The 24085-nt window shown below is 32.1% G+C and overlaps 1 protein-coding gene across 3 annotated transcripts in view; it reads right to left on the minus strand.

Moving 5' to 3' along the window:
• Positions 1 to 1961: 1961 nt before the first annotated feature.
• Positions 1962 to 24085, minus strand: part of LOC123694068 — a 62810-nt gene continuing 40686 nt past the window's right edge. The window contains exons 4-14 of one of the 3 annotated variants that reach the window (XM_045639368.1): positions 23894 to 24081; positions 19294 to 19469; positions 15128 to 15269; positions 13269 to 13421; positions 11492 to 11679; positions 10907 to 11049; positions 9229 to 10464; positions 8195 to 8434; positions 7777 to 7946; positions 5921 to 6076; positions 1962 to 5098 (exon numbers count right to left, since the gene is read on the minus strand). In XM_045639368.1, the coding sequence (XP_045495324.1) occupies positions 4991 to 5098; positions 5921 to 6076; positions 7777 to 7946; positions 8195 to 8434; positions 9229 to 10464; positions 10907 to 11049; positions 11492 to 11679; positions 13269 to 13421; positions 15128 to 15269; positions 19294 to 19469; positions 23894 to 24081 (2900 nt within the window). In that variant the 3' untranslated portion in view covers positions 1962 to 4990. The remainder of the gene's footprint in view (positions 5099 to 5920; positions 6077 to 7776; positions 7947 to 8194; positions 8435 to 9228; positions 10465 to 10906; positions 11050 to 11491; positions 11680 to 13268; positions 13422 to 15127; positions 15270 to 19293; positions 19470 to 23893; positions 24082 to 24085) is intronic. The other 2 variants (XM_045639369.1, XM_045639370.1) reach the window with 2 other exon arrangements.

Raw genomic sequence — 24085 nt, forward strand, 5'->3', positions numbered from 1 at the left:
GTGCTCATTATGATAGTTCTTGCCTTTAAATCTTTTTTCTTCATGATATTTTCATCTTTTACCGGAACATGTGTCGTGGCGGGCTCGTGACATTCCTTGTACTCCAACAAGGTCATTAACCTCAATTTCCAGCTTGAATAGTTTGCACCATCAAAAATAGGTATCGTAATATCTTCAATCCGGGCTTGCTTAGCCATTGTTTCAATATTTCTAATAATCTTGATCAATTTTCAACCTTCCCTTTTATATTCAATTTACTTGTGTAACTTGTACTTTTACGTATCTTCTTAATCTTCTCGTGATGTTGATATTTTTTCATAATTTATCAACCACGCTCTGCTACCATGTTGAAATAATTGTATATTGAAACACAACTTGTGGATGCTGATAAATTATCTTTATTTTTATAATACTTTTTTACAAACTACATTGTGCGCACACGACATTACACCACGAACCACAGAGACAGAGAGGAGGGCAAAGACAATTGCAGTTTACAGTGATACCATACAGACTATACAATAACCAAAATACAGATTATAATATTTGCCTATTACAACAATAATACCTACATACGACTACGATTGATGAGTGATGAAACAAACTAGATTAAAAAAAGAGTGTGTGTACTTACGTAAAAAAATACTAGAATGAACTTGAATATAGTTATCAATTTTCATACCACCTAGAACTAACTCTACCACTCTACTACTAGAACTAACTCACTCTCATCATTTTTCTCCATCGCGCCAAAAGAAGTATACCTAACTTCAAAAACTTGATTGAATTATCTTCATTAGATAACAATAAAGATATAAGTCCTCTACTGATACTGACAAATTGAATTCTACGAATATAGATTCTAATAAAAGATATAATAATTTAATTATAATAAAAAAAATATTTATGCAAGTACAAAATTTGATAAGATTATGAATGCTATTTTGGTACCCATAGACCTGAATTTATCAAAAATTATACTAATTCATGGTCATATAATATTATATAATATCACAGATAATATAATAGGTAATACTACTAATATATAAAAATCTCGTTCTAAAAAAACTTGTAAACGACTTGACCGATTCTCATGAAATTTTGTGTACCTACCTCTCAAGTAACGGGTATGTCTGAAATCGAACAACATCTCCAATCCAACGTTTGCTAAGACAGATATTCTAATACAATACTATAGTTGATGATATAGTCGTCGTGGTTCACCGATGTCGTGCACCGTTCCTGTCACGGTTAATGGCTATCGACTTACGTGTTTACTGCACGCACGATGCTCACTTGTAATTTGCAGTGGATACGCGTGAATCTTAGTTCTTATTATATAATACTTTGTATTCAAGCGTGACGGATGAGTAAAAGGTCCACTGTTTCCGATGATAAATGACAGGTCCACAAGCTTACGGGAATAGGACTATTTGTTGTTGAATAGGTACTATATAAAACAAATCTTTGGCAAAATGGAATTATTCAGGAGAATTATGTATCAAAAAATATGAATCTAAATAATTAATGATTGATGATGATTAACTACTTACTCATAGCATTTTAAATTATAAGTTATATGCTATATTGAAGAAAAGATAAATCTTTGTAGTTAGTCCTTTTTAAATTAGTTAGTTAATAACATTTTATTAAAAAAAAAAAAAAAATTACTAGCATAGATGATTAAGGTATTAAATACACTACCTATCACCTATCTTAGTGTAGGCGTGGCGTAACATCACGTAATTTAAATAAAATACAGCATGCTCTACTATTTAATACCATAAGAAAGTGCTCCACAAACTTCGATTTTGGATAACATGACTTGCTTTTGCACCACTACAAAATTCAAGGAATAGGAGTTAATTCTATGACAAAAGGGTTCGTCGTGACATTCCCTTTTGTAGTTTAGGATATAGGATTTTGGGAAGTTCATGGGTATGAAATAAAAATCAGAATGGTTATCATATCTCTTAATTATACTTTAATTTTATAAAGTAAAATATATACATTTAATAATTTTTGTATCATTCATCTCACAAAAATATATTTAATGTTTACTGACATTTCAATTACTACAAGGCCGACGAGCTCAGTATATGTATTGAAAATGAATTTGAAAGTATATTGTTTCGACTAGAGTCTAAAATTCATAGATTACAAAATAAAAATGAAACATAACAATTAAAAGGCAAAATATGATATGAAGGCATTTTTTATAATAAAAAGGTGTTCTTAATAAAAAATATTACATTAAATAATTATTAATGATACTGAATCCAAAAATAAATAAATCATTCAAAATACTTTCAAAAATAATAAAAGTTAAATATTTATCTGACACATATTTGTTCCGTTTGCCTTGTATATACATATACGTTTATAGCATTCACACAAAATAACAACCACAATCAATATACGATGAATTTTAATAATAATTAATTAACTATATAAGAGAGACGGTTGATGCGGAAGCAGAAATGTGTGGGAGGGATTAATTCCTTCATTTAAAAACAGGTAATATTTAAAATATATATTTGCTTTTGTACTACAAAATATGTTCAGCTTATGAATAAATAACCGTCCCTCCCTATGGTATTTAAAATATGTATGGATCTGGATTATTTTTATAATTTAACGTGAATATGATTTAAATTAAATCCTGACTAGAACTTAATTTGAAATCATTTGAGCACCGCGTTAGGCACAAGCTTCATAGACTCGAGGTAAAACTGTAGTATGTATACTTACACGATACTACAATATACGATCATATTCGGTATAAGAGATTTATTTCTCAAAAATATTCAATGTCTATTGATGATCATTTTGTAGTCGGAGAAGGTAAAAGATTTTTTTTATTAACAAATGTCATTTAATATTTGTTGTACATAGTATTTATGTAGCCAAATGTAACCATAGTTATTGTTTATACCTCTTCTATGTAACTTGCGCCTCAATAAACTTAAAATTATTCAATACATAATCACATAAAAATCATCACATAGACACTGCACATTCACATCAATGTTAAATCGTTTAGAATTATAAGTGGTTATTAACTTTTTACTTGTATTGCTTTTTAGGCACAGGAGTAGTAGACTTTTGGTCTGTTCAAAATATAAGCGATTTTAATACATTCCGCAATAGTGTATCTAGATCTATTCTACAACTATGGCATGTTTCAAATAATGTTACGAATCGAAATAAAATTAATAATTACGTGTTTTATTGTAAATTGATCTACTATTACAATTTGTACACAGTAAGATGTTTTGTTCCACAAATATTTTCCTAAAAAAAGTAAAAATAGGTTTAAATAAACTTAACACGAGCGATGTGAAAACAACCACTTAATATATGCAAGGATCAATTGAAAAATTTACAACATCAACTACTATCTAGCATTTGGGCCGATGTCTAGAGTCTACATCTACAGGTTTTAAATTGTTTGTATTCCATTAAATTACATAAATTTATAATTATCTATTTTATATTTATTATCTAACACAAATCCATCACAATAACTTTAGAATATCAGTTTTGATTCGTTCGACAATAATCTGTACGGTTTCCTTAATACTTCTAGATTTCGATTCTTATTTTATTTTCTATTAACATGTGTATAATATATTTTAAGGCTGCTTTTAGATTGAGAATATTTGTATATAATTCCTATTGCTTCGCACACGCTTGTATCGATTATTTGCTTTATTTGTTCGAATCTATCTCATAGACATTTATAATATTTCAAAGAATATTTTGTAGATATTCCAATAAGAAAGCAGTCTCAGATTTGTCAATAAAATCTTTTACTTCATAACAAGATACAATGTGTTTATAACATATTTATATGTGTCTATTAAAATTATGATAATAGTCCGCTTAGTAATTTAATACATACTTTATAAATATCGCAGCTAATAATTATCATTGTATTTATAATTCTGAAATGACTAGAATTTATCAGTATCCATAGAGAAGAGTAATTTAGATCCATTCGATATACGTATAATTTCTATCTCTACATTTAACTATCTAATGATCATTTAATATTATATACATTTTCAAATCCAACATAATTTTTGACTAATACTGAGCACACACAATTTATAACATTTATGTGAATAATTTTATTTAAGATGTCAAATTTAATGAAAAACTAATGTGGTCACACTTCAATGAATATTGTGCTTTAGTGTGCACAATGTTTACAATCTTATGAACAATTAGTGATTTGTCTATGGACCAATTTAGATTGCCATATTTTGCCCTACAAATTGACGCAACTTTAATCTTACATGAGTGTAGGTACAATAGAAATATGGTAGGTATTAAAAACAGACCTATAAATATATTTGACTATTTAAGTATTTATTTCGTGATAAACGCGAAATGGTGCATCTTATTCTGTTTTAAATATTTTACTTACATTTAATCGTGTAATATGAAGCACTGATAGGTTATGTTCATAGTTTTAGGCCCCTAAATAACGATTTGTAATAAACGCCTTTTTACTATTATGAGAGCAAATATCTATAGTGTGGAATGCTACTTATATATATTATCTACTGTTTTGAGTTCTTCAATAAATAATGTCTTTATTGAATGATTTTTTGTTTTATTCGTTGCATTACTTAGGACAACGTAGATATTGTTATAAATGTTGAATCCCTCTATAATTTTTAACGACATTATATTCTATTTTAAGATATAGAGATCAATTCCGTTATTATAATTATTCAACATCATAATAATATGGTATCTCAAATATTTAAATTATTACCTAGAAGGAAAGGTAGGTATACCTAAAGAACTCTATTAGGAACTTTCTCTTAGGAAAGTAGAAAGGGTATAAGTAATTTTTCCGCAACTTGGATAAATAAATATTTTATATGAAGTAAATATAATTCTCGCATTACTTTTGATCAATTAGATCGCACTTCTTAAAGGGCAAGGGATTTTTTTTAATATTTTTTTTATTTATTCATTAAACGTTAGGTGGTCGTAGAACAGTGATACAAATAGATCCACGAAGAATTCTTAATAAATCAATAACTTCAGGTGTCTTCATTGATGTTACATTTTCGTCGTTGACCTGAAAATAAATAAAGTAGAATATAATTTACGGTTTTAGTATAAAAATATTAAATTATCATAGATGAGTAGTATCTTTGAAGTTTTATATGTACTTATTTTGTCTAATTGTTATTCTTGTCATGCATACTTTAAAATCTAATATTTTAAATGTCATATGGGATTTGACCAATTTATCACAATATGGTGTCAGTTACACTACTTTACAATACGAATTGAACAATCAAGATAATTTGAAATTTGTTTACAGCCAAACAGCTTTGAATAAAACCTTATACTTTATCTGTTATGATCTAGAAATGAAAAGAAAGAATTTGAGTTTTCTTTACACCCAAAAACAGCCCATCAATAAAACCTGATGCTATGTATGGATACTTTGACAAAATATATACGCTATAATGCTTACATAAACACTTTTTAAATAAAATAAAATAAACTTTATTAGCAACTTCAAATATAACATTATAATATTGTTCTGCCTTCTGAACTAGGTAATTACCTGTATCTCAGAAGGCAGTGCCTTCGCTTACAATTTCCATATTACATTATATTTGGCAAGTTAACAAAATAAATTTTAGTGACTAATGATGAAAGAATACAAAGTAAATGATTAAGAAAATAGAAACACTGCACAAAATTTCGGGTCATTTGTAACAGGATGGCGGTTCTACAGGGGTCTTAGTACGCAAACACAAAAAGAAAAATGATGGTAAGAACGCTGATACCGGATACCTTTAGATACTGTAAAATTTTATATTAGAGAATCTTAACATAATATATTATAGTATCTTCACCGTGTGTGACGCGCTTTATAAACGCATACCTGCAGTATGACGTCACCGCGTCGCAGTCTCCCGTCCCTCGCGGCCACACTGTCGCTGTACACCGCTGATATGTAACTCTGCCCGGACTCGGGGTGACTCTGCACGCTGAACCCTAAACGACTGTTCCAGCCACGGTTCAGTTCCACAGTCACTATCTGTGACAATAGTAGTAAATTAATGGGTGTAGAGTAAAATGCATTTGTTTGTATTGTGGAGGAAGGAAGGTGGAATTCCTCCACCGAAAAAGGGAGACTCCTCGACAAGTCTACTCGACTGGCCGGCCGTTACGGCCCTGAATGATATCGGAAAGTTGTATTTATGCTCTGTAGAGGAAATTTTTCCCTTGCGCGATTCAGAGCGAGGTGTCGCTACAGTATCACACGCAAATCTATAGAGATGGTACCTAATATAAGTACAAACACTATGCGATTCCACTAAGAATAGGATCGATTCTGTGCCATTTTGCGAGGTCAAAGGTTAGGGCATTAGTTAATTCAAACTCATCTATACATATACATACAGGGTGTCCCGTAAGTAGTGGACCAACGGGTTATGGTGAGTAGAGGGACTTATTATCTAACAAAAATACTAAAATTTATTGTCCTAAACCATAAAGTTTTTAATTTATGCTTTATTTCACAAATCAGTGTCCAATTCAATCGCACTTCAACAAAGAATAATATCGTAATGACGGATTCAAGCTAAACACGCGTGTAGTTCCGAGCTATAAGCAAGTCACTGAAATAGTTGAAAGTCAAAGAAAATCATAGTGGGTTCAAGTATCGTCTATGATTGGCCAGAAACAATACAAAAGAATTCCAGCGCGCGCCCATAAAGGCAATAATTCTCGGAATAACTTAATGAGTTGACTACCTGATAATTTTTAATTTGAATGTTGAACGCCAATTTAACATTTTTTTAAATACTTTATACCACACAATTATACCTTTTTGTAATTTGTATGAGATGTAGAAGTTTTTAAAACAAAGTTCCACAGGGTCACCATACATTTTTTTTACACCAGCTTTGTTCAAACTTCAGTCCGTAAATTTTTAAAACGTAAAATTTTACCTACTTTTTGGTCTAATTTTGATGTTGTTGTTAATTATGCTTGAGTATCATTTTAATTAGGAAGACTTATGTATTCTTAACAACCTTGAACAAAAAAATAAGAATAAAATAAAAACAGAAATGGTAAAAGTTCATATTAAGCTTACGTGGATGATATTTTTATCAAATTTTGAAAATAAAGCATAAATCAAAAACTTTATGGTTTAGGACAACAAATTTTAGTATTTTTGTTAGATAATAAGTCCCTCTACTCCCCATAACCCGTTGGTCCACTACTTACGGGACACCCTGTATAATAAATCTGTAGAAGGGTCAATTCTGTACATTGAAGATATTGAAAAAATAAATAGCAGGGGGTGTTACTGGATCGATACCAAGCCCAAATATGTGTTTAAAAAAATTATTGTCTGTCTGTCTGTCTGTATGTTCAGGCATCACGTGAAAACTAACGGTTTGATTTCGATGAAACTTGGTATAATTATACCTTATTATCCTGGGCATAAAATAGGATACTTTTTATCCCGGAAAAATACGTAGAAAAAAATCTTAATTTTTCCGCGCGGACGGAGTCGCGGGCGGAAGCTAGTTCACAATCAAATTAGGAAATAACATTTGTATTCTTTAAATCTGATACAAGAGTTAGGCAAAATAAATACAAAATATTATTTAAATAAAAAAATGATTTCCAAGTAAATACATAATTACGAAAAAATTGGCCAAGACTTTAAACTAACGCTATATTCAAATATATCTGATAATATCTGGGAAAACATGAAATACTCACTGTTGGTTCACTGCTTGTTGTTTCGACTGGCGGTTCAGGTTTAATATTTTCCTTCTGGACGGTTTCTAGTTCACTTGGTTTCGGCGTTTGAGTTTCAACTACAGGCAGTTTTACTTTTCTTTCATTATCAGGTGACAGAGCAACGCCTTTCCATTTCTTTAAACCATTTCCTGAAATAAAAATACGTCTCAATATTTAATTATAAGCTAAAACCCGGGACGTCACTTGCGTGGTACCTGGGTATAAAGCCTATGTGCTTATCGAGACTATAGATTTATTTCTGTACCAAATTTCATACAGAAACGCTCGATTAGCCATTTTTGTTTCAAAAAAGAAATAACAAACATTCTGATAAACTTTAGCGTTTATAATATTAGCAGGATTATCATTGGAGTATATCAATTAGAATAAATGTTACCATCGTCTTTTTCAGAAGCACTATCAGCTGTGGAGCTGTGCAAAACCGCACTTTGGTAGGTTGGGTTCGAATGCTTGAACCTTTCATCACTTGATAACTCCGCTGGCATAGAAACTGGTTCGTCAGAATCTATTGGAAATGCAGCCTCATTGTATCTGTGTCGAGGATCTTCTTGGTACGCATTTGGGGCATCTAGTGTATCATTGTCTAGATTATTTAATTCATAGTTTTGCGGTATTACTGAAAAGGAAATATCATTATCAGTAATAAAGTAATTACCCTCATTTTAGCAATTTCAATGACATTTGTGTGTTAGGATATGATGTGAGTGACTTTTTTATAGCTACAGGTGTGCATTAAGGTGTTGCAATGCTTAATTTATATATGTGTTTTATAGATGATATTATTGTTTGAACGGTCTATTTACAATAGCTGTATGTTCAGATGCATAATATATCGAGAAACAAAAAACGCAAGGCATAAGAGTGCAATTGACTTAAAAATCTTAGTTAAATACAATATCCTTTTTATAAAGTGTTTTTGTTGTATTTTAACGCACAAAAAGCCCTCATTTATAAGCTGTAAACACATTTCAATTGCCTCTCAGACACAAGATATAAGGTATATATGTTATACTTTTGTATTGGCATTGCATCTAAGCAGGTAATTTTATAGAGCTAGGTGCTAATGTACATACTACGTAAGCCTAAATGGCTTGTGAAATAAAAAGTGGTTAGGTTTTTACAGTTACATGATTATATATTTTGAGGAAGCTACTGTCCGTTAAGTGGTTGGTCCTAAAGCATAGCATATTACGTATAATTGGTCACACAAAACATTTGGCAGATAAGCCGCTGACTGAAGAACATAGGTTTGTATTATCAACTTTAATATTTTGCCTCTGAGTACAATGTCCACTGTCCTGCTTTAGAGTTTATCACAGATTCGGTCCGAATTAGAGTCTTCAATCAGCGTAGATTTTAATGGAAAATAATGATGTCACGGTAGGAAGGTGTGCGCCGACAGTGTCTCACCTGTCAGGCTTAGCTTTTGATTTCTACATGAAGGCGGAGTCGTAGGGCTTGTAAGTACAGGCTTTTTCTGCTTTGTTTCAATACCAGCTAATAGGTTTGAACTCAGCTTATCAGTTATAATTTCTTCATCTCTATTAGAATTAATAATCAGAGATGTAGGACGTTCTATAGGTTTATTTACTACAGATTGAGTTGGATTTTCTATGGCTTCTGAACCCTCAGATGGAACGATGTCTTTACCTTGCACTGAAGCAGGTTCTGGGGGTTGTAATTTATTGTCCTCAGTATTTGTATCTGTTGAATTTTTTTGCAACGATATTGGACCACTTATTGTTTTCGATTTAAATCTTTTAGAAAGAAGGCGTTTTCTTATCGAGTGAGATCGTGAAAATCTTTGTGTTTTAGATCTTTGAATTGTCGGCGTATGTTGGTTTTGTGTATTATTTTCTATATTTTGTGTTAATTTTAAGGGAACTGGTTTAATTTCTTCTTTGATTGCTGATGGGACACTTTTATTTTTGTGATATTTTTTCAATTCCTCAATAGTTACTGCACAGGTGCATGTTATTGGTTCCGTACAAGTTTTTGTAGTTTTATCTTTAACATCGCTTTGTAATTCTGGTTTTACATTTGTTTCATGTTTTCTGTCTAAGTCTAAAGATGGAGATTCAGCAATATTTTCATAATAATTTTCAGGTTTGCTCACAATTGTCTTGCTTTGTGTTAGTGGGTTTGATACCTCGTCAGATTTTACTGGAACAATGCACTCCTTGAAAGCGGTTTGAGAAATTTTTGTTGTTGAAGGACTAATATGGGGGACGACAGGTTCTTTTTTCGAACTATGTTCTATCGAGGATCTAAATGAACTTTCTTTGGTAACTTTAGATGCAGTTTGGTTGGAATCATCATTTGATTTGGTTGTAGTTAATGGCTCTTTTTCTGTCGTAATACATTGTTCTTCATTGGAATTCTTTTCCATTTTTGTTGATTCTTTTGTTTTTCTTGAACCACCTTTTCTGGGTGGTCTAATTGGTACTATTATAATATCATCAGGTAGTATTCTAATCATATCATCACACAATTCTATTTCTTTAGTTTGCGTAGTATAAGGCATAGGCGTTGTACAAGTACATTTTGGAATTTTTTCTTTTACACCACTTTTCAAATCTTCAGAATATTTCGGTACATCCGTATTTACTAAATTACTCGTTTCTGTTATCTTGTTTCTTCCCAAATCTGTGCCAAAAAGTCTACTTGCTTAGTGCATTGCGTGTATAGAACATGTGCAATTAAAACAAGCTCAACATTTTTATTTAGATTTTTTAATCACTTTATTTAAAAATGCTAATTATAATTTAGCTTTAGGTTTAATTGCAAATAGGTAAAAGTGCCGATTACGTATCATCGAATACTTACTACGAATATAAAGTTCTAAAATTATACATTATTTAGGTAACATTAAATTTATTATTTATGGAAAATCTATTAAATTAGAAAAAAAAAGTATTCAAATAGGAGGTCTAAACGTGCGCGATTTTTAACATCGGTTGTTGGTAAGAAGAAATTTAAAATAAAGGTTGAACTTATACGAAAAACCAAGAAAACATAGTTTCAGTCAGTGTGTAAAAACAGAACGAAAATAATGCACCAAATAATATGCAAATAACGACAAAGTTACCATTCGGTTGTTCATAGTGGTTGTTGTCCTTTGTAAGCTTGCGGAACTTTCTAGGTGACAGACAGGGAGAGCGCGATCCGTCAGCCGCGTCGGGCGTCAGACGTCGCGCCGCTAAGTCACAAAGCATGGATACGGCTTCGGCCCTGAAAAAAATAAAATTACTTGAAGATTAAATATCCAGAATTTTTTCTTAAATGGATTCCTAGAAAAGATATTCATGTAGATATATATATCCGTGATAAGATGTAAGGACACATTATTATGCCATTTTCGAAGCTGGATTTTATATGCAAATCTCCACAATATTAATGATTTCATTTCTAAATCTTGCATATCAGGTTTTTACCGTCACAAAAACATAAGAGTGAATAATTTTAGTAGAGATGCGATCGTTTTTGTTGTACCCGTCGACGGCTCATTGTATGCTCATTAATTTATACATCAGTAATCTATATTATATTTTTCTGGCCAAAATTTTTAATTTTAAAATTACATTATTAAGAGGAATTGATAATTCATACATCAAAAAGAAAGTACAACAACAAGAAAAATTAAAATTACACCGATTTATTACTAAAACAATACCTCAAAGGTGGTTTCGGTTTATTCAGCGGCGCATCCGAATCAGTGGGCCCCTCCTCCTTGGGCGACATAGGCGAGAGCGGCGTTGCCGCGTGGTCGCGGTACAGCCGCAGACGCACTTCTGAGTCGCACGCGCGCAGGAACGCGACCGCCTCCGCGTGAGACATGTTCGACATTGGCGTGTCATTCACCTGCGAAAAATAATTATGGTATGATAAATACATCTTTGTATGTGATTTTTGAAGTGAAACTTCTTTATCGGGGTTGGAAAAAAATGTAGTATAACATTTTTTCGTTACGCGTGACATTTTTCCGTTACGCACCATCTTTTTCTTATCTTAGTTGCATATAGTAAATTAGTTTTTGAAAAATAAGGTCATAAAGAAGTTTCACTTCTTACGTGTGTACACTAGTACACGCACACATTTTTATTTTATTTTTGAAGTGAAACTTCTTTATCGGGGTTGGACAAAAATTTAGTGTAACATTTTAGCGTTACGCTGTAGGCGTGACACTTTTGCGTTACGCCGTAGGCGTGACATTTTTGCGTTACGCGCTAACTTTTTCTTATCCCTAAGTTTCACTTCTTACGTGTGTACTCTAGTACACGCACACATTTTTTTAATTATTTTTTAGCGTTATTAAATATATATGTTACATATATTTTTAAATTTATATACGTAATAAAAAATACACTCAGATATCTCTTTCTTTTGTTTTATTAGATTGTGAATTGGCGCAATATTTTTTTTATGTATATAGTGGTAAAAAGTGTCCTTGGCAAGAAAATTATAATTCGTGACTTTCTGACTACGTAATACGCTACAATAAAATATGTTATAGTAATGCAAAAAAAGGAAAGCCATACTGTTGATATTTTACACGAGCAGGTTTGAAAAAAATAGCAAACATATAAAATCATTTTACAATTTATTTTTTCTTGTTTTCATTTACATTGTTTACCTCTAAGCATAAAACAGGTTGGATAACTTTCATAGAAAAGTATCATTAGCATTATTCAAAGCCGTTTGTAAAGATATAACAAAAAGGTAACTATTTCCTCGGATCATGCAAAAACTCCCCTTAATGTTAGCCATGCACGCAAATTGACATGTACTTGTTAGATATGTCACAGCGATACGTTTTAATTATACAAATGTAATGGCGAAGCTCAACATCCGCAATACCTAGCCAATTACTTATGATCATTTGATTTATATTTAAAATGATTAAATCTCTCGTATATATTGGAAATGAATGAACTCTGTGAGGTTTTACAAAACCATATCTTTTTTGTTACACCACATATTCAAGTTTTTATCATTCACTCGGACAACTTTTTATTAGGTTTTTTTTGTATTGATTGCAATTTAAAAGTGTGGTCGTAATAAATATGACATATATAGCCTTTCGAAATTCGATTATTTTATTAATTCATTCCAACAAATAACATCTCGGACTGACTTGTTTTACTTACATTCGGGAAATAAGCATGTTTCATAAAAACAATGATATAGGTAAGATCGTTACACACGATAGGTTCGTGGGGGAGAAGTATTCTCTATACACACAACAAGACGACCCAGTAATACGAGTATAATTGTCTATATTATAATCTATCTATACAATATAAAAAGCCGGGTTATTTTAAAACAAAACCGTCAAAACGGATTTGATGATGATTGTGTCCGTTTGCATGAGCATACCTAATAAAAAAATCTCTCTCCTACTATGGGCCTTATACCTTAATATATTATTATTACCAATAAATATTGCATACCGCGACAATCCTGTCCCCTGGTTGTATGCGTCCATCGCTCAACGCTGGCTCCCGTACTAACGCACGCACGTAGTGACCCAAAGCGCTGTGGTCCTCTTTACGGAGGGTGAAACCCAGGGAACCGTTCACTTTTGTCATCACTATGTCGAATTCCTGAAATTAAATATTTTAGAGTAGGAAGTGGTTAATGAGGTATTGTAAAGCTTTGAAAATAATCATTTTTTGGGAGAATACTACGGGATGAATTTTTAATGGTCTTCATTGCTAACATTACTCACATATACCTATAATTGCAATTATTATATGTATGCATTGCTCATATTATACCTATAATATGAGCAATGCATACATATTACCTAAAAAATAAGATTTAATACAACATTGAGTAAATTATGTAGAAATTTTTATTTACTTAGTAAAAAACATTGTTTTACATATTGAAGGTCTTTAAAAATACTAGAACATTTAAAACGTTATCGTAACACGCAAAGAACGTTCCAGTAATTTCGCATTGCACACCAATGAACAAAGATTACAGGTAACGTTCAAGAAATCCTTAACCAAGTACATGGCTCATTTAAATAAAGAATACATTACGTAAAACCCTAACTTTATGTAAACGAGCAATAAACTAGCAGCGCTCGCAAAGCTTTCATTTGCAAATAGAGCAGAGATTTAAATGAGACAATAAAACATTTTTAAGTCACGTCACGATCTAAAGAGTAATATTACGAAGGTAAATTAGATATTTTCAGTGAGGAAAGCATAAATAACATTTGTGAATTCCATTAAATAATGAAGGTGCTCGTGATTTTTACCAAAGCTATTACGATAATTCACTTACCACCGATCCATCACCCTGTGAAGCGTGAACAGAAAGCTTTATTAATTGGGAGCGAGATGTGCTCTGGGTACTAGCGATATTAATTTTAATTAAATATTTTTACGTCATGCAACATCTATATCAGCTAGCGTTATTACAGTGTGAAAAATTGACTTGCTTGATTAATTGGGGCCTTAATCCGGATCAGATGTTAATTAAATTGGGATAAAGAATTTGTAGAAGTAATTTGTAATGTAATTTTCTAACAGCAAAATATGAGTTCATTTTTCTAGAGCTTTTGTTTCGGAATATCATTCATTATTTAAACCCACTTCAGTTGGTGGAACACATTTTAATCTCCACGAAGTAAATATCCGACATTTTTTAAACGAAACTTCTCCGTTCGCTTTCATTGAAGCATAATAGCAAAATAATTATATGTAAATCACAACATGAATGCAACATTAAAGAACAAGAAAACACAATCTAATGTATACGGTTGCATTATCATTATTTACGACAGGACCGCTTGCAATATAAAATACTTGCAATGCTTAGCGGTAATTCTTTATATTTATAATAGTGCTTTAGGGCTCAAGTAACGTTGAGCTATCATAATTATTTCCAAGCTTGGACTATGCACGCTTCAATTATGTAAATTGATCCGGGACATGTCCCAATTGCTGTGTGAATAAGTGATGGATAGAAGACAGATACGTAATTACGCTTTGAAATCGATAATGCATGAAAATTACATAGAATTCGCCCTGTTTATGTGAAGCCAAGATTTTAATCGATCTGCTGCCTATTTATAAAACCTTTTTGTAATCATAACATGTTATTAAAGTCTGTACCCGTAGTTAAAAGTAACATAGTAAGGATTTTAACGTGTATTTCGAAGAGTTTTTTTTTATACCAATACCCGGAATACTCGCGAGGAAAAATTCCGATTAAAAAGTGCAGCCAACTATAACTACGGCTTTGTTTTTCGATTAGCCCAAGTCTATATACAAATATGTGAAATACAAGAACTTACCCCGTATTGTATATCGTAGACGGGTAAGGGTCGGTCGAGGTCCGGTAATTGCAGGTCATGTCGCCGGTCTTCAGGGCTTGCGTCCCTCCGACCGCGGCCCTCGGACGACGATGTGGTCGCACTGCTTGTTGTTTGTGACAACCTGTGATTAACGTATATATTTAATCAGAGATATTTTTTATCTGCACAAAAATAATAGCCAGTTTTACGAAGTTCTGAATAAAAATAATTCATGAGGCCTGGCTCAGTAGACGTATGTACTCTTTCATATAAAATTCCCTAATAGTGTTGAAGAGTTTGGTAGTGCTAAATATAAAAAATATATTAGTTTAGCGATTTTTCATATTAATTAAAATATAGATAGGATATAGAATAAAAAAAAAATATATGATTTAAAAAGAGCGAATACAGAACCGCTCTTCTTGACTGCTCTTCTCTATAGAAATCGCTTTTCAATTACTATCGAAGTAGGTAAATATTTTTGTATGTATTATGAGTTAAGACGATTCTAAGTGCATCTAAAATAGTCTAGTTTTATAAAAAAACGTTTAACTTTGGTCTATACTTAAGAGTTAAGAGATTAACATGTAGACCATCAAACAAAACTTTATTTATATATTTATTGACTTTCATATTTTGTAAAACGTACTAAATTACGTAAAATTGAAGCCGTCTGAGCCAAGCAAGCTTTTTACTTGGAATGTAAATTAAAAACTGAAGATTAGCCGCAATAAACCACTATTCCAACCATGTTTTAATTAGTTGAATATTTCTTTGTTATCGTTCGCGAAATCAATTACTTCTGAAGTTTTCAATTGCATTCCGCGAAGCATTTTATTTGCAATGTTTGAAAGTTAACTGGAGGTATTTCTACTAATGTACTCGCTTAAGACAAAATAAATAAAAACAATCGAGTCGGTAATTAGATATAAACTACCATACAAACTCAGATACAAGTTTCTTCTTCCTTCTTGGTGTAGATTTATAAGATGTAATTATCGTGTGTCAGGGGTAAATAAAAAGTATTTCTATTTCTAATCTGATTCTTTAAACAAAATTTTACGTTGGGTAGTAAAAATTATTTTCCTTATTTATAAATGGTGATACGTGATTTAATTCTTAAAGTTATAATATATCCCTCATCCCTATATTTCGGACACTTGACAAACGTGGTCACTTAGATTACAAAATAAAGTACAGATGGAGCATGACAACCGCCCGTCGCCCTTGTCAAAGAAAATACGAAATCAAAAACAAATACGTCGCTGCACCAGTGCTATAGCGCATATAGTGTCATGCAATACGTCAAAAAGGGTTTGCAATTTAAGTAAAAAAATGCCGTCTTGTGATAATAAAACGCTGTAAAATTTGTTCCCGAAAACAAAAAAAAAAAGATAAAACATCGTTTCACAGGTTTTCTGTAGATAATTTGGCTGATTTATTTCTTTAATACGAATAATAATTTTACAGATGTGAAGGAATACAAAACTTCAACGTATGTTGCCAGTATTTTGAAAATGAATTTGCCATTTTTATTGGTAAAACGGTAAAATGGTTAAAAGATCTTCAGGGTAATGCCGTTTGATTTTTCGATCGTGAATGTGATTATTTGTAATTTGTATAGTGCACTAAAGGTTCATGATAATTATTAGATTATTTTAATAAGCATAATACATTACAGGTAAATTAGCTTGGAGAAATTTTTGCATATGTTGGTGTGTATATTACTCAGATCTTAGAGCGCGTTTCCACTAAATCGTTCTGGCCTATACAAAAATGTTTCGATATCCTAACATTACTATTTAATTTTATACTTATTCCTAGCAACACTTTTGTTTTCAATAAAAACAACTTTTAATTTGAAAGAAAATGGTTTTGAATTTATAAAAAAAATATATCATTCAATTTCACGTCCTTGAGCAAACGACAAGGCGACTACCGTGAAACAATAAAATATCGTGTCCATTATAATTTGTTTCATAATTAATATTTGACCATAATAATTACAAAACAAAACAAATAAATAAATCGTCACTTGATAGTGGAAAGTGGAAACATGCACAAAACCAGAATAAACCAGTTTACGCTGTCCGCAGGTGCCAAATGCAGTTGTTTGGTACCGTTAGAACATAAAGCACACATTTCATTCAAAAATTATAATTATTATGTACGTAGTTTAATTGATAAAGGAGAATGACCACGGGTGGTATCGGTAAAATTTGAGCTGTGCCACGTATTCGTGATATTGTTAATTCCTATTTGTATTTATAATGATCATATGTATATCACTATTAAGTCTTAATTATACCGGATAAATTGAAATAATATTAAAAGTTTGTGTTTTGAAACATGTATGACCACGTATGGAATCGGTAAAATACTAACTGTGTCACGTGTTCGTGATATTGTTAATTCCTATTTGTATTTATAATGATCATATTTATCACTATTAAGTCGTAATTATACCAAATAAATAGAAATAAAAGTAAAAGTTTTTGTTTTGACACATATATCTCTCTTGCAAGCGTCCTGCGTCTTATGTCATAGTTTCTATTTGAAATGAATCTTGAATGAATGTGTTCGACGCAATGTTCGACGTAATTTATTTTGAAATAGGTAATGTTTATTACGATTTACTTTTCACATTTGTCTTGTAATTTAAAATATTACCTATGTAATAAATGTAAAACTTAACGTTCATCGTTAGTTTAAACTCGATAAAGTATTTTTTTGAAGTGTTGAATAAAACTATTGTTTTATTTTTATTGTCGCGAACTGCGGCTTATTTATATAAAAACTTTAATCGTTTCTAAAAGTACTAACATCAAGCTTTAAATTGAGCTATATTTCATCTTGACACAATAAGTTTGATTGCGATACCAAGTGCCATAGTCACTTGGGCAATCTCCTTTTGTATTTGTTGATTGTTGTTATTATTTGTTATTATTGTTATAATATTTGTTGAAGTGTTTAATTAATGTGTAAGTGTTGTAACTTTATATTGTTAATTCAAAATGGCTCCAGTGTTAAAACATGGTCGAGGCAAGCCTTTGACTTCTCAAACTAAAGAATTAAACTTTAAATGTCGTTTCTTTTTAAGGTTAGTAAATTTTTCATTTTAGTAACATTGTCATTTTGTAAAAGTTATATGTATGTTAAATGTGCAAATATTAAATTAAAGTCTCATCTTTTTCAGAGGAGAAACACATATAGTTTAATTTAAAATCCCATATATATATAATATATGTACATATATAAAATAAAAACTAAAAATAAAATGTTGTTTTATTTTATTTGCTGACCATACACTACTACAAACGCAAAAATTTCTCCAAGCTAATTTACCTGTATTTTGTTACTTTTATAAAGCTTAAAAACGTCATAGTCGTTTTCGCTAGCGATTTAATTTATGTGAACTCCATGATGGATATGATGAAAATAAAATGTCCCGTATTCTCGACTAAAAACTACCGCTATTCGTATTCATATATTATGAACAATAAAAAAAAATATAATTATTATAGTTAATATTTAAATTTTTTTTATGTAATTTATTTAATAAAAAATTGAATACAATTATTTTGTCCATATATAACTTTAGTAGGCAGGTACGTCTTTATGTAATAAAAGAATTTAAATAAAAATTAAAACTTGACTTCTCATTTATGTATATAGCCTACGTCGCGTCACTACCGCCACTAACATAATAATTCAGATCATTGCAATGAAACCTCACAACTCAAAATCGGTCCAACGGTTTATACTGCAGGGCGTGTCAAAGAAATATTATACATACATACATAAACTCGAAAAACATAACCCTCTTTTTTCCGTAGTCGGGGAAAAATTTGGGATATTTTTCAATATCTGGCAACATTACACGCACACAGAAGCACCGTGTACGTACAGTGCAGCGGCGAAATGACAGCACACATAGCTTTATTGAAAATGACGATAAATTATTCGGTTTAGTTCGGCAACGCTCCATCTCGTGGTCACTATGATGTCTTAATGATAATTATATAGGTCCCTCCAGAGACAAGTAAGTAAGCGTTTATACCACAGATCATACATTCTAGACAAAAAAAGTTGTAGTAAATAGTACGTCAATCCTTGAAGAGCGTTTATACACTCCCCACCAAAAAGGTATATAGTTCGCAAATTACCTAGCATGCAAAGGATGACAATTCAATGGATCCAGAGGCAAATGCGGCGGGTGTGGAGTCCTCGCTGGTGGCGTGGGAGGGTCCGGTGGTGTGATGCTCTCCAGCACATCACTTGGTGGTCTGCACACTCGCAACTCCACTCTTGGAGCCGCTGTGCGGAGGACTTCTAGCGCTTCCTAGAAAGATGTTACTAAATTATTGAAGTTTCATCCCCGAACTTTCGGGCAAACAAGTATTTCTTTAGCTTATGTGTTATTCTGGCTAAAGATTAGCAAATTAGGAGTATGAGTGTATTGTTTATTTATTTAGAAGGTACCTATTAAAATTCCCTATTATATGTTTGGTCTTTATCACAGTCTTTATGGTCTATGGAATTCAAATAGTAGCTGGCGATCGATGCGTTTGAATTGTGAGTGACACAAAATAATCAAGGTCCAAATTGAAATGATAAATGGTTTTCTACACAGGTTTAATGTATGTGATTTCAAAAGCTTTCACTGTAAAGTTTTTATTTCATTTCATCCATAACTATTATTTCAGAAAACGTTTTACTAGAAATATGTCGATAGTTCTAGAATAAACTTTTATTATTCTAACGAACAGGCCTTTTATTTTCATTACAATGGATTCTATTTTACCATTCCACTTCAAATGTTTTGAATCAATAATAATCAATATTATAATTTATAACGGTATGAGAGTCGAAAGTGACAATCAAGGGGACCTTAAATGCATTGTTCCCGTCTATTCGGTTTCATGAATACACGAGAATCCTGTTACAAATTCTGTATGTATAATTCGTGTTCAACTCACGTAGTCCACGATTGTTTAAAATTTAAACTATCAGGAAGACTTACTCTGGTTTTAATGGAGCTTATAAATTCAACTAGAACGGGATTGTGGGTCAATTATTGAAACATCTATATAAAATATTTATCTAAATTGCATTCAGATTTTTAGAAGCATTCAAAGTCAGCTTTATATTATAAGAGTCATTTTTATAAACTCGTAAAGCTTCATTATGCACATATAGTGAAACTAATCTTTATCTCGAATAAAAAAATAAATTTTTCAAATAAATTTAGCACTGAAAATATTATACAAGTACTTGTTAATAATATGCCAAGGTTTTTAAAAGTCTATTTGATAATGGATTTATTGCGACTAATGGGATATAACAGTTTGTTATTTTTATAATTTGAAATATACTTCAAGCTTTTAAACAACCAAAACTACTCACCAAGAAGAATGAAAAATGAAAAAATGAAAAAATATTTATTAGGACCCACATTATAAAAGTTTACATAAATGAGACACGACAATCGCCTAAACTAGGTACTAGACCTGTGCTATAGGCGATCGACGCTTTCCACTCCATGAGACACAGTGCCATTATAACGTGAGTAAAAGCGATTATGTGTGTGTGTGTGTGTGTGTGTGTGTGTGTGTGTGAGTGAGTGTAAGTAAGAGTGTGTACAAGATTGCGTGCGTAATACCTATAGTAATAGATAAGTTTTACATACCTAAAACATTTGATTTTTTAATAAATTTAGATTAATATAAGTTAAGTACATTTTTACACATTAAATTATTATACATTACATTATATTATTACACAATTTACATCATAACACATTATCAGTTATAATTTTAGCAATTCTCAAGAATAAAACAACAAAATACCTATTCTAGCCTAAAATTACTAGAATAATATGCATTCAAAGAATAACTAAAGTAAGATCATTACTATTCTAGCTTAAGTGCTAAAGTTATTTTACAATGAAGTTTCCTCCAATATTTGTCCGGAGAATAAATCCAATTTCCCATGGCCATTTATGGTGAAACCTATTTAGGGGAATCGGCAGAACCTCTGACATCGAATATTAAAAGCGTATTAATTGCTTGAGTTTCGGCGCCAATTACTAAAAGATTAAGCGTAATCGTGACTGGATTAGACTAGACTGACTTCGATACGATAATCCAGCTTTAAGAAAATAAGCGTAAAAGACGAACTCGCGCACCTTAATCCTAATGGAATAGTTTTTGAATGGATAAAGACAAATGGAGGCATTCCGATTTGCTGAACTGAACGACACTTTAAATTGAACCTTCTAATTTGATTCGAGATCTTTCGTTATTTTTAGACAATCGTAATGTTAAATGTAAAAACATTTGTTTATAGTAGGATGAACTATGTAATATTAACAATGCACAAGATTACGGATAAAAAAATTAATATGTTAGTTATTAGTACACTTAATTGAGTTTACCGGTCAATAAGGTTTTTGACTGGTTAAGGGTTTTTACTGTAACATATTTAAATAATACAAGTCTTAAGAACCTTACTTTTCGAACAGAAGTACTGCCAAACGTTGTCTAAATCTTTATTAAGCGCAATACACACTGAGCCCGCCGGGCCGCCGACAAAGCCCGGCGACAGAGCCCGGCGGCCTGTATGAAAAGAATCATGTCGTCAACATGCGCCCGCGCGTGTTGCCCGCCGACATGTTGGCGGCTTGGGTACGCCTGCGCTCAGTTGCCGGGCGACGCTCGACCTGTAGTTGACTGCCAAATAAATTTCTTATCTCAAGCCGCCGACATGCCGCCGACCAAATTTTCCGGCTTGTAATAAGTGAAGCCGCCAACTAAACCGCCGACAAAAAGTTGCCGACATATGACGGCGGCCCGGCGGGCTCAATGTGTATTGCGCTTTACGGCAATTGCAATTATACGGCTCCGTCCAAATTAGTTGAAGCTTAATTAAACACGGTTATGTTCCTAGAACTATATGTTTCAAGGAAACTTACGGTTGAATAAAACTTCTGCTCTTTAATTAAGTAGTAGTGAGTTATCGCGGAACATTTCTGGGATGTTCGTACGATTACGTAGGCACTTGGTCTGTGGAACAATGGTCGCCGATTTATATTGTAAGTGACGTCAACAGCTTTTGGGTCTCATCCAAGGATACTGCCCTTTGTGAACCTACTATATTTTAGGGAAGTAAAATTTAAGTTAAGGGTAATGTAGTTGGCGTTTGGTAGGTGTTATATAAAAGCTGCAAAGTAATAAAATGGACAATAACTACTGAACCAAATACCAATTCCATTTATTAATATTTTAATATCAGATGTTTCAATATTTTAGCAAAAATATTTGCATCATTTAAATATTTTGCAATACGGAAATGAATCAATCTTTATAAGACACATTTCTACAACGAAGCGAAAAATTGAACGTTCATAAATATTTTATAGACAGATTGACCTATTGAATAACGTTGAATGTGTTCAAAGGCGATATAAGACAATTTTCCGGTTTAATTGAGCGATAGACGACGTCTTCGATAATCGAATGTAGTTCAATCTTTGATGTCGCTGAAGATTTTATTAAATTGTGCATGGCGTAACTTAATCTCGCGTCGAGTTGACCGACGATGAGAAATATTATTGAATTCCAACAGAGCCAGACGATATTGGATTATTATTTCATTATAAATTTTTATCGTGTTTTCCCCCGATTCTGCAATTAAACGTTGTATTAATATTTATGAGGACGCTGTTTAGATAAATCGGAACTCCGATCACGACAGAAGCGACATGTGTTTACAGTTACAGATTTCAGCTGACAAAGTTTGTCGATCCTCAAACAACGGCCGAGTACGTGACGAGATTGATGAAGGATCCAGATGCAATACTAGCATCAAAACTTAGTTTTCCGAAAATTTCTTACATAAAATAACAATGATATCAGCGAGAATGTTTGCTTCTTACTATCTTTAACTTTATTAGTTGCAACATAGAGATAATTATATCATAAATTCAAGATTACTTTACTGAGAGGGCGTTAATAGACGCGACACAGATATGTCACTTCTCATAAGAGTGCATCGTCGTTAAATTTCAACTCTGTTAACACTATAGGGCGTATCGTATGTATGTAGTTTGGTCGTATCGTATGTAGTTTGAAATCGAAATGCTTTGGAATGTGCACTTAATCAAACATAACTTTAACGCAATGAGTTTCAATAAAAACGATTATAAAATACGTGGTACTTTGCAGTTTATTATGTTTCGTGCGGACTTGCTGGGAGCGTTGGCGTTTTCATAAAAGTTTTTACGTTTATTACCGCTGCCTGGACTGCGAAATACGGCTACAACAAATTCCAATTTGAAAGATGACTCAATGTTTATTCTGTTGATGGACTATTACTTTTATATTCGTATTGTTGTTATATTGTTTTAACAGTTGCTGATTTTGTTATTTACGTAAGCGCTCGTTGTGATAAGGAACAATGGCGAATCTTTATATGAAAATTCTATACATTATATACGTAGTCTATAGACTACATATATAATGTATAGTGTATGTATTATATTAGTATAATGTATAATGTATTAAATTAGCTATGCACCTGATAAGTTTCTTACAGTTTAATTCTAATTACAGAAATAAATATTTATACATTTACCAACAGCAATTAACTAAACTGTTTGCTATAAGAACCTTTTTCTATTTACCCCCTGTAATTGATGGTTTGTGGTATGCACTAACGTTCATTGGATTGTAATAGCAGAATGTAGTTGCACCTATAGGTACTTACATAAGTACTAAGCCCAGCAAGCGGTACACCGTTCGCAGACAGCAGCAGATCCCTTGCTGCCAGCTGGCCGGTCCTCCACGCCGGCTGCGGAGGGTAGAGCCTCCGTATCCGCACTAGGCCCCCGCCCCCGCACACCGACATGCCGAGACCTCGCCCGTCCTTCTCGACCACCACCGTGAATGTGTTATCTAT

This window comes from Colias croceus, chromosome 8 (assembly GCF_905220415.1).
Source record: "Colias croceus chromosome 8, ilColCroc2.1".
NCBI lineage: Eukaryota > Metazoa > Arthropoda > Insecta > Lepidoptera > Pieridae > Colias > Colias croceus.